Source organism: Ostrinia furnacalis, unplaced genomic scaffold, assembly GCF_004193835.3.
Source record: "Ostrinia furnacalis isolate ACB-3 unplaced genomic scaffold, ASM419383v2 OfSCF1803, whole genome shotgun sequence".
Classification (NCBI taxonomy): Eukaryota; Metazoa; Arthropoda; class Insecta; order Lepidoptera; family Crambidae; genus Ostrinia; species Ostrinia furnacalis.
In genome coordinates, this window is record NW_021132042.1 from 551,466 (window position 1) to 563,690 (window position 12,225).

Here is a 12,225-nt window from a genome sequence, read left to right on the forward strand (position 1 = left end):
TGAATTTGGCTTTCAAAAATTAAATACGGGAATGATACCAGTAACAAGAAAATTTATTTCCCAATTGTTCGCCGTACAAATACACTTCCTTTTTTATGAAATCGAGACTTTTCAGTCGATTTATCTCATTGTAATTAGGTAGGTACTTTGAATTCAATAAATAAGTAAGTACATGATGCGTTTTGTTTTTGTTAGTTGTAAAATAATTAAAAACGTATTAAAAATTTCCCTACTTTCGGGAAAATCGCCTTCACTGTCTACACTCCCCAACAAAATTGACACTAATGACATAAGATTTTTGCCTCACTCTTGACGAAGCGTTTGTATGAAGACTATCCATCTAGGTTTTATTAATCTAAGGGAGCCTATCATCATCCACCATTCATGTAGCTAGTATCATCCACCATTATTTTTTGCCTGACTTCTAAAATTATTTTTTTAACTTGCAGACAATGTTTCAAATTGTATTTCTACTTTAAACCACAGAATAATAGTAAGTCCCTAATAAACTCATAAAATTTGATTTTAATGCGGGTTTCAATCTAGGTAGCGGTCTGATTTTAACTGGTTAAGTAAGTACCTAAGTACTATTTATAAAAAAAAATACAAAGTTATAATTGGATAACTTCAAAAATCGCAGAACTGACCTATCTTTCCAGTTAAGCCAAAGTTCGTTTATCTCTTAACACTTTGCATACCATTTGAGAACTTTATTTTTTTTCTACAACACAGTTTACTAGCACGTGAATAATAAATCCAATAATTGATGTGTAAAACAATCCAGGCTGTCTGTGAACAGCAATAATGTCCGTTTGTTTTGTCCATTGCATACGGCGTACATGTACATTTATAAGTGAGTACATTATCATTGATACACACAGTCAAAACCTAATCGACGGACGCGGTGCTGGTGCGGCCGGCGGTCGTGCGTGCAAATACTTTTGTTTACATTCTACATTACGACTTTAAAACAGGTATGTCACTGCAATAACCGATTTTAAGTAAAATTTTACTGTACTAAGTTTAAACTCTGATCTGCTATTACTATACCTACTAGCTTTATCTTATCAACAAATAGGTATTCGGTTCATTTGAAACTAGAATTGTATCAATGAAGAGTACAGTAAATTAAAGTTGGCAGTAACTATTTATTAAAGCCAAACACAAGGAACTATCGGGTCTATTCCTATTGGGGCACTTTTGTAGGCTGAATTGCACCACCTAACTTTAACGATAACCGGTGTTTTATGTATGGAGTTTGACAGATTTTTGACGTTTGTTAAAGTTGAAGCTTTAGTTAGCAGCACTTAGTTTTGCAATGAGGGCTATCGTTTTTATAATCAACAGTTGGCACCCCTGGCGATTGACAAGACCTTACTCTACAGTGGCGCCAACTGGTGAGCGCTAAAACGTTAGCCCCCATTGAACGACATGTTTTGCCAAATATCTAAAAATTCAACAGATTTCAACAAGTGTGATATATTAGACGTCGAGCGTCTCAGAACCTCGCGTCATAGATAATTTAATGCTCTAAAATGTTTTGAAAGAGTCACAATTGCTGGCACAGTGGAAGGGAGGGGCCAATGAGTGAATACAAATTCTGATATAATATGTAAATCTGTTGTATGGTTAATTGAAAGCTTGATTATAATATCATCTTGATTAAGACAGCCAGGTGAACAGCGAAGTAATCATGTTTCTTTTGAGCTACAAACCCCAAAAAAGCTTTCAACCAGGTAATAACATTATAATCATAGGCCAAATAAGTAAATTAACTAAGTTCAAAACGTTGCAAAAAATATAAATACTTCCTTAATACATAAGGTACCAAAAGAACTGCGCACCTCTATAAGCAAAAGTCATCGGTTATAATTATAGTTTTTTGCGAGTATGCCAGACATACTTTAATATCTTTGGCACGTCACTAGAGCCCAGTATACCTAGACTAGTATCTCAAACTTTGTGCTTTGAGTCTAGTTAACTCTAAGCGGGAACTACATTTTATTTATTTATTATTACAACATTTAGCCATTAATCTTTGATTTAAATAGTGTCCTATCTTCCTACATCGTAGTTGAGGAATAGAACATATTTTAAAAAAACGCGCGTTGCAAAAAAGACCAAATTGAGAAAAAAAACTAGATAAATTGAGCTACATTGACAAAAACTTTGGGAATCTTTGGTATCATGATTTCAGCCACAGCACGAAATCACGCGTTTTTCGTACAACTACCTACTGCCAGGCAAGCTAAGATTAGTGTCGTAGGTCCATTGAGCATAACCCTCCTTCTGGCGCAGTTGGGTAAAATCGGCCTATCTTTTTGAAATCGGCCTGCGCTACATTTCAAGAGACGTGATACAAACATGGTCTACACTACTGCCACTTCAACTTAGTTAGGTAGGTACCTAAGCTACTTACTACATTTTTGGACACGACATAGCATTGTACTTATATCTTTTCCCTTGTCCCAATAAGTTTGTTCCTTATAAAGAACCAAAAGCATCGACTTTTCCAAAACTTGCTGAGTGACGTCTAGTCATAGTTTTCGAAGTTTGTCCAAAAGCGTCGACTTTTCCAAAGCTTGCTGAGTGACGTTAAATTTAAAGCCCTGTATTGTTTCGAAGAGTATCACATTCGTTCGTCTCAGCCAAATGACGTCCACTGCTGGACAAAGACCTCCCCCAAGGTTTTCCACAATGAACGGTCCTGCGCTGCCCGCATCCAACGGCAGTGGGCGGGGCACATAGCTCGTAGAGACGATGGCCGTTGGGGCAGGAAAGTTCTCGGTTGGCACGGGCTGGAAGACGTAGCGTGGGCAGGCCTCCTACTAGGTGGACCGACGATCTGGTAAAGGTGTCATATTAAACGGTTATTATTTTCAACAGGATGTATTCCTTATGGAACAAGATAATGTGGGGAGGAGAACCCGACGAAGTGAACGTGGTCACGGGACTGTCGCGACGGGACGTATACAAGATCAAAACCAGCTGGGCGGTCATGTATGCTGATGCAGAGAAGTATGGAATGGAGCTGTTTTTTGGGTAAGGGTAAAGTTTTTGTATTTGTAGTCACGACAAGACATTAGGCAACATTTGTTGACAAACACTGTTTATAAACTGCTTATAAACAATGTTTCATAATGTTTCATCATCTCTGTATACAGTTTACGAGTTCATAAACATAGGTGATGAAACATTGTTTATGAGTTGAGAGCAAATGTGGACGGCCAAGTTTCAGAAACCTGTGTTTATGGTAAACTTGTTTCACACTATCAACAAATGTTGCCTAATGAATACATGGCTTTATTATGTAAAACTGTCCACAAAAACCCAAGACTCTCCTGAAAGTTACGTTCGGGATTGTTTCATCAAATGCGTTTACTACCTTTTGCCCCATCTTCATCCGTGTAGAATTCGATGTACAGGGTGGAATTTTAAAATGCAGGTGGCATAAGTACTCTTAATACTGTAGATAGAAAAAGTTACTCATAGAAAACATTCCTATTTATGAAAAGAAAACAAACTTTCACTATGTATATGTTACTGTAAAAGCTCGAATTGCAGTAAATCCTAAGATATTCCAGTAAAATCTAAGATCTACCAATTTCTAATGGTAAATGTCCCAAAAGGTTTGCGATTCGAACTCTTACCACCATTTCGTTAGTAAATCTTAGGATTTACATTAATGGCACGGTAAATGTTGAAAAACAAAACATTTCATAACGTGCTCAGCGCATCTCATCATCATCATCATCATCAGAAATTACTTCAATTGGAAAAAATCGAATCTATCTTAATATTGAAGTTGCCCTCTTTGTATTTCTAGTCGCTCACTTAGTAATGTAGTCGCACGGACAGAATTTTAATATCTAAAATGGATTAAACATAACCCACTTTTTGTAAGCTCGTTCTGCATTTGATTATATTAATCAATATTCGTCGTTAGTTAAGTTAATTTTTCGCTTACTCAAATTCATACCGCTTAAGTTATTAAAACAGTAAGTATGCCATCATCAGTCGCTAAGTTATTTTTTAGTCGATCGTTTTATAATTCCCCATTAAGAATTACTCATTGTTTTATTCCTAAAACCAACATCTCCCAGCTGACAGAGGTAAAACCTAGCATATACTGAATTCGAATGGTAAAAGCTCGAAAAAATCGTCGTATTTTCAGAAATACTTACATTTACCAACTCATGTCGGTAAATCCTAAGACTTACACTTAAATCTTAAGATTAACCGTAGTTCGAGCTTTTACAGTAACATATAGATAAATCTCTGTTGATAGGTACTTATTGGTGTACCTAGTTCTCGGTCTACCTACCCTAATAATTCATAAGCTAATCCAATCCATTCTTACACTCCAGATTATTCCGCCTCAATCCAGAAACGAAGACATTCTTCAAAACCATCCGCCACCTTAGCGAAGAGGAGATCAAACAGAGCGTCCAGTTCAGGGCCCACGTCATCAACCTGATGACGTCACTCCACACTGCGGTCATGCACCTTCACCAGCCTGAGTTGGTGATCGCACTGATGAACAAGTTAGGGGAAACTCATAAGAAGAGACGCGTTGAGACAAAGCACTTTAATGTGAGTTGAGGCTTGCAATCACTCTCGTACAGTCAGCGTCAAATAGTTCGTGACAGTTATTTATTATTTACTAGCGGCCGCCCGCGACGTCGTACGCGTGGATCCCGTTTTACCCCCTTCATCTATCTTAAGCGGTTTAGATTTTTCATACAAAAGGATTTTCCCGCTAATTCCCGTTCCCGTGGGAATTTCTAAGTATACTATAACCTGCCCAGGAGTATGAAGAATAATTGTACCAAGTTTCGTAAAAATCCGTCGAGTAGTTTTTGTTTCTATAAGGAACATACAGACGGACAGATAGACAAAAATTTTACTGATTGCATTTTTGGCATCAGTATCGATCACTAATCACCCCCTGATAGTTATTTTGAAAATATATTTCATGTACAGAATTGACCTCTCTACAGATTTATTATAAGTATAGATTTATTTATTACCCAAAGTGGTAAAAAAATATACAACACAACCTTATTTATAATGTAACAAAGACGTGTTACGAACTATAATACGCTGAGTGTACCTACTTTTAAAGCCCTTCTATAAAAATTTACACGCATGATGAACAGAACTTTTAAACGGCATTTCCATACCATGTACACTTTTATTAGAGTTATGCCCGTTTTCACCATAATCCCTAAATTCTAAGTGACCCCTATGAAAATAAAATGTCTGTTATGTGCTACCATAGATATACCTACCATACCATACCATGCCATAAATAATGACTAAAATAAAGTGACCCCTCACTTGGTGAAAACGGGCATTATTTTTTTTATTTTAGTCGTTATTTTAATCGTAACACAAAATTAGTTGTTTTATTACATTCGAGGAAACCGTGAAAAATTTTAAATCATCATCGTTTGTTCGGGCAAACAGTTCCCAGGACAGTCAGTTCGTTAGCCGGTAGAGAAGTTACAAAGAAGATGTAATTTGCAAAAAAAAATCAAAGGCTTTAAAGCTATTTTAGGTAGATATATTTTTTTACAATGTAAAGCTGTAAGTGCCATTAATCTGTAAAAATAGGCACGTTAGAGATAAAATATGTATTTTTACTTTCATTAATTCGTTAGCGCTGTACAGAAGCAGAGTGGCGCAGTGGAAGCGTGCTGGGCCCATAACCCAGAGGTCCGTGGATCGAAACCACGCTCTGCTAGCTGTTAAAGAATACTTTTTGTATACACTTGGTAAACTCAACTCATAAAACTCATTTTATTTCTGCAAGTAGGCTTTTAAAAAACACTTTTACACGTCCCAGTTAACCCTACCACAGCTTTGGGACATTAAATGGGCCAGTGCTGAGAAGAAACAGGGCAAGAAACTCAATCACTATTGTCAGCCTCTTTTTCAAGGGTTTACAGTCTGATAGTTTTAATATTTAAAGAATCAAATATATTTTTTGTTACAGCAACTGAAGGAAGTATTAGCAAATATCTTGACAAACCAAATGAATGCCAATGAAGAACTGGTAGCGTCGTGGGTGAGATTCGTGAACTTCATCTACCGTCACATTTTTGACAAACTTTGACATTAGTATATTTTATCGTAGGGACGTAATGATTGTAATATAATTTTAAGAAATGATATTTTATTACTTTGTGATACTTAATAATGATATTATTATATGAGTATAGGTAGGTACTTGCCTTTGCAAGTATGTAATGCAAAGTGTTCGGCATACCTAAGTTTCGGTTTCGACCAAAATTCAGCTGAAACTTTGGTAACACCGAAATATTTAACATTGTTATTTTATGTTTGTGAATGTAAAATAAATATTTTCTTAGGTTTTTAAATTGTTGTTTTTTATTTTATTTAATACGTCTTGAAATATAGGGTGGATACGAACTTCCTAGATAGAAAACACCCAGAAAAACGTTTGGAAACTCACAAAATGATTGTAGTACTTGATACAGTGTGAAATAGAATCCGCGACCCCTAGCATACTTATTAGTAGTTACATTAATTACGCAAACACATGACAGCCAAACCGTCTAATAAACTGACAACTAAATGGGTTTTCAGGGCTAAAATAGATAGTTTGAGAAAAGTTTAAATTTAAACTTTACGTTGAAATTATTAGTTCATACCTACACAAATGAGCTTTGTGAATCACATACTATTTTGAAAAACCTACTGAAACAGGTCATGTAGGTATCTTCCTGACTTCCACAGTCAGATCAACATGAACAATTGAACATTCAATCCAATACAGCCCAATCATTTTCAGCCACCGTCCACTGCTGAACATAGGTCTCCCCAATGATTTCCAGTTTAACCGGTTGGCAATGGCCTGCATCTATTTCCGATACATTTCGTATTATTGAAAACACTTCTAGAAAAAAAATTAGAGTAGTTAGTTTTTTTTTATTTTAATTTGCTAGATTATGTGGCGCACTCAACTGTACTTAACCACGTGACTTCATTACGGCCTATTCATGTTTTTCACTTGACGTAAACAACTGTTGCCAAGAGAGGGCAAACATTTTTTTGATATGCCTCTATTGTAGGCGGTATTTTAGTTTACAAGTAGTACAGTGGACAGCCCATCAACGGAACACTGTAACGAAATTATAATAGGGGCGATTTTAAAATAAAATTTATAGTCTGGTGTGTGTTTCGTTGTAGGTACCTGTGTAGACTTTATTTATTTACTTTATAAGTCCAACTATGCTATGCCGCCTTCGTTATCGTAGGTTACGCACGACCACACACAATAAAATATTACGCAATGTTATGTTTTTTTCATGTGTGTTAAGATTTTCTTCCATGTGTGAAAGATGTTTCTTACTTTCATTCAAAGACGTCACTAAGAAAAGTAATAAAAATATTACTAGCTATTTTTACTCGTTTAAGCAGATTATACGAGTATTAGCGTTTTTACCCAAATGGCTTTCCTTAAGCACTGGAATCAGTGTTCAATTTACTGTAAAATTAGAAGCAGATTTGAAATACTACAAGAAAAGAGTTCTTTTCTTTTTGTATTTCAGTTGAAATTTTCTTTTTGTATCTTTCAGTTGAAACAGTTGGTGAATATGTGACTTCATAAGTTTCTATGGGGAGTCGCGTTTTGACAAAAGAGTAAATGCCCCTAAGCGAGTACCTAGTCTACATAAATTCAAAATGTATAGTAGACAGAGGCTTCCCGGTGACCTTACTTACCTTGTGTTCATTCGTGACATTTGCAGTGTTCTGGCATTTAGCTAGTTATTTTATTAATGAGAGATATCGACGTAACCTTTTCCACATTAAAGATACAAACTATAGCAACAAAGACCAATGACCAAGTGCGTACTTTACTAGTAGGCATAAATTAATATGAAAAGTTGAGACTGAACATAGGCTAAGTTAGATGTATCTATTCCTAACAAGAAGTGTAGAAGTGATAAAGAAAAAATTATCTAAGTATAAAAGTCAAATCACGCTCACTCAGACAAAATTAAGTTTTTTGCTAAGTGCCATAGAAACCATCTAACTACCCTTCCAGACTTGGTTGTGTAAGTAATTTATACGAGTATTTCTCAAAAAAAATGTACGTAACGAAACGGTAGTAACGAAATAGTAAGGCCATAAGGCTTGTTATACATTGGCGAAATATTGTGAATGCTCTTCATTTATTCAATTCGAAATATTTGTAAGTATGCACCCAAATACGGGGTAATATTAAGGGGTTAGAAATAAAATAAGGGAGTAATCATTCATACTATTTTAATAAAATTATTTTTGTTCCATCATGTTTATCCATTTTGAGTCGTTCTCTGTAAGCTTTTTGCCTTTCGGCATTGGTTTTTGGCGGCATTCCTAAAAAAACAAAAGAAGTAATCACATAAAAACGTAATCTAAATGATTTGATAATTTTTTGCTGGTGGCACTTCTGTAAAGCAGATAGTATCCAATCCTTTTGTTATTAACGCTCTATATTTTTTGAAATAAATTAAGTAGTGAATATTACTATGCTTAGTCAGGTAATAACAGTATACACTCAGCATTATGTTGTACTTTTTCGTAACGTAACGAAATTCGTAAAAAACGTAACGAAATATTAGACAAAATGAGATCAGAAACAAGTATTTTTTTGATAAAATTTGTTACAGCAAATATAAAAGCTTACTAAATGTTCGTACCACACGTATTACAAAAAATGGTTAAATGAAGACTTACCGTTCTATATAAAATCGCTGATTTTACTGCCTGTTACGAAAAAGTAATCCCACAAAACACACACGTTTTCACTAATTTTCGCGATAGATGTTATGGCGGAGACGTCAGGCCAACAGCCATTCAGAGTGCAGCTATTGTTGTCCGTGTAAAATAAATACGGAATTGTTCAGAAACCATGGGAAATAGAAATAAATCGTAACTAAAGAGTAAATAACGAAATAGTAAATGAGAGCGACTCATTTTGTTTTTTTGCTTTAAATTGCCAATTCATTATGACACCCCATAGAAAAACAATTTGATACAGAAACTGCGATTACTGTAGAACGATAATACAAAGAAATTTACAATAATTTAGTTACGTATCGCATTTTATGAAACAAAAATACATGAAAAAGCTAGGGTGGCAAACAGGTTTTTGTATGAAAGGTAAAAAAGGACTATTTTTAAAATATTTAAATATTTGGTAATAAGTAGGATTATAGCTATAATTCTTCGTTATCTTAAAGATTAATAGTCATCCTTCAAAATTGTGTGTGTGTTTTTTTTGTGTGATGATTTATAAATATAAAACTTTTGGACTGTTTCAAAGCACACTTTTTTTTTTCAAAATGTACATTTTTTTTGAGAAATACTCATACATAAGTATGAAGTGTATGAAGGGAACTTAGACCCGAAATCCATGCCGTGGTCCAAGAATCTGAAAAAGCTCACGGAAAGCTCTTGGATACGGACAGCACACACTTAAAAAATTTTTAGTTACTGCTTACACAAAAAATGACTAGGGAACATTTTGTTTATGAGGAACAAAATGTTGTGTAAATTAAACAAAAAAAATTGTAATGAGCTAATCTTAGTTTGGTTATAGTTAACACTTGGTTCACCAGTAACGTTTTTGTGTAGCAGTAACCAAGCATTTTTTCAGTGCATTAATTAAGTACCAGTCAAACTTTATCCAGCAGAAAGCCTTTGTCCAGCAGTAGACGTCTTTAAACTGAAACAAAAGAACATAAAGGTGTAAATAGCACTCTACATTCAATAAAATAACATCATTAGGCATTCAACACGCACTTAATATAAATCATTTAGCCAACAAACGTCGTCGGTATCGTATACAAATAAATTAGCCCTTAATTGATGATAATATCTATTAATGAGGTATTGTCAACGCCTATTTGTGCGAATGGTGACATGTGGTAGAGCCAAAGAATACTAATTTGATGTACACAATGGCCTACCCATATCTCATATTATTATGCTAGTTGCATTCTGAGGATGTATTCTACAAATCTGTTTCCACACTACTCTTTATTTAGCACTAGCAAATAAATACTTTGACATTGACTTTTGACTAGCTTTCCGCCCGCGGCTTCGCCCTCGTGGAATTTTGTCTGTCACAGAAAAACTTAATCCCATCAAAAACAATACTTGTCAAAAAAACTAAGTCTCGCAACTCAGTTGTTCTACGGTAAAAAGTTGTGAGATCCATGTAATACCAAGTCCAGGCCAGGAAATCTTTAACGTTTTACATAAATTATTGACTTGGCCATCGCACTAAATAATTTAATTTACACGTGTTTTCATGCGATGGCCAAGTCAATATATTTATGTAAAACGTTAAAGATTTCCTGGCCTGGACTTGGTATTACATGGATCTCACAACTTTTTACCGTAGAACAACTGAGTTGCGAGACTTGGTTTTTTTGACAAGTATTGTTTTTGATGGGATCTCATTTCTTTTTGTATTTTGTAGACAGCAGTTATGTATCTAGAAAACTGGACCGAAATTGAAAAATTTTACTCGACTTGGCGGTTGCACTACCGTGCCCCCAAATATTTTAGTTTTTCCTTGATTCATACACCAAACACTACTTATATTCCAAATTTGAAGCTTCTAGGTCTGCTAGAAGTGCCTTAGAGTTTTGATGATCGGTGAGTGAGTGAGTCAGTGAGTCAGTGAGTCAGTCAGTGAATGACAAAATTAAGTAACTTTGACCCGTTATAATTCTTAAACTACTGGTTCAAATTGAATGAAATTTTAAATATACCGTGTCTTTACAATGCCTGCATAGCTAATGAAAATTCAGCCTTCTAGTTTTATCCACAACGAAGTTACAGGCGGTCGAAAATGGCCTGAATTGCTTCGAGAAAAGGATGGTACGGCCGTGCCGCTTTTTTGCTCGACTTGGTGGGGGCACTGCCGTGCCCCCAGATCGCGCGCGTCCCTGTTTCTAAAACCGGGATAAAAACTACCCTATGTCCTTTCCCGGGACTCAAACTATCTCTATGCCAAATTTCATCAAAATCGGTTCAGTGGTTAAGGCGTGAAAGCGAGACAGACAGACAGAGTTACTTTCGCATTTAAATATTATAGAAGTATAGATTTCGGTATGAGTGAGAGAGACGTACAGCTGAAATTAGAATGGTTTTGTAGGATCTTCATTGCAGAGACATTGATATGATTTGATTTGTCTTGCAGTGAAAAGAAGTATGCAGTTAGTAGTCAGTAAGTATAAGGGTAAGATGGGCTGACCAGGTCAAACCTGCACTCAATGGTCCACTCCACGAGTGCACAAGAAGGGCTGCAGTGCGGGAGGAATGGCGACGAATTGTGAGGCTTGCCACCGGACTGGGTGTGACGACCACGACCACTCTGGCACGAGTGTAGCGATAAAGAAGAAGTATATAAAGAGTCATCGTTTACGGATCTCCTCATTTCTGATTCGATCTCGTAAAGAAACACCGAGCATAGCCCTCTCCATAGCACGCTGTGCAACTTTGAGCTTCTGTAAGCAGGGTGGAAACGTTAAGTGATCTCACTCAATTATTTCTAAACTATTCAAGATATTGAAAAACTCGTTACTGATCCTGAAAGTGCTTCATGAGCTCTTTCAAACGGTACCAATAATAGGTTACAGAATAAACTGGATCTATCTGAAAATTCAATGTTTCCAGCTTCCATACTAAATGTATGCCAGACACACAATATTAGAAGTGTGTTTTTTTTTCATTGAATAATAAACTCTTAAAATAAACTCGTAAATTGTATTCTTATTTAAAATTATTCATGGAAAACATTGGTTTTAGGCTTTACTTGCTATAATATTGTCAAGACATGAGTGCCATGACTGTGGTAGTACTAAATGTATGGAAGAAGGAAACATTGAATTTTTTGATAGATCCAGTTTATACTGTAACCTAATATTGATACCATTGGATAGAGCTTGTGAAGCACTTTTAGAATCAGTGATCAGTTTTACGATATCATGTGTAGTTTTTAAAATAATGTTATTTTACCAAATGTATGGAAGCTGGAAACATTGAATTTTCGGATAGATCCAGATTATTCTGTAACATATTATTAATACCGTTTGATAGAGCTCATGAAGCACTTTCAGGATCAGTAACTAGTTTTTTGATATCTTGTATAGCTTAGAAATAATCGAGTGAGATCACTTAACGTTTCCACCCTGTATAGAG

The 12,225-nt window shown here is 35.5% G+C and overlaps 1 protein-coding gene and 1 non-coding gene across 2 annotated transcripts; both read left to right on the top strand.

Moving 5' to 3' along the window:
* Positions 1–877: 877 nt before the first annotated feature.
* Positions 878–6,374, top strand: LOC114353762 (globin-2 A chain-like). Its single transcript, XM_028305867.1, has 4 exons — positions 878–974; positions 2,887–3,042; positions 4,368–4,593; positions 5,999–6,374. Exons 2-4 carry the CDS (start codon positions 2,888–2,890, stop codon positions 6,116–6,118), a joined length of 501 nt encoding a protein of 166 aa, XP_028161668.1. The 5' UTR covers positions 878–974; position 2,887; the 3' UTR covers positions 6,119–6,374.
* TRNAM-CAU (transfer RNA methionine (anticodon CAU)) lies at positions 5,675–5,746 on the top strand. The gene has a single exon. It is a non-coding gene; the product is annotated as a tRNA-Met (tRNA).
* Positions 6,375–12,225: the final 5,851 nt, after the last annotated feature.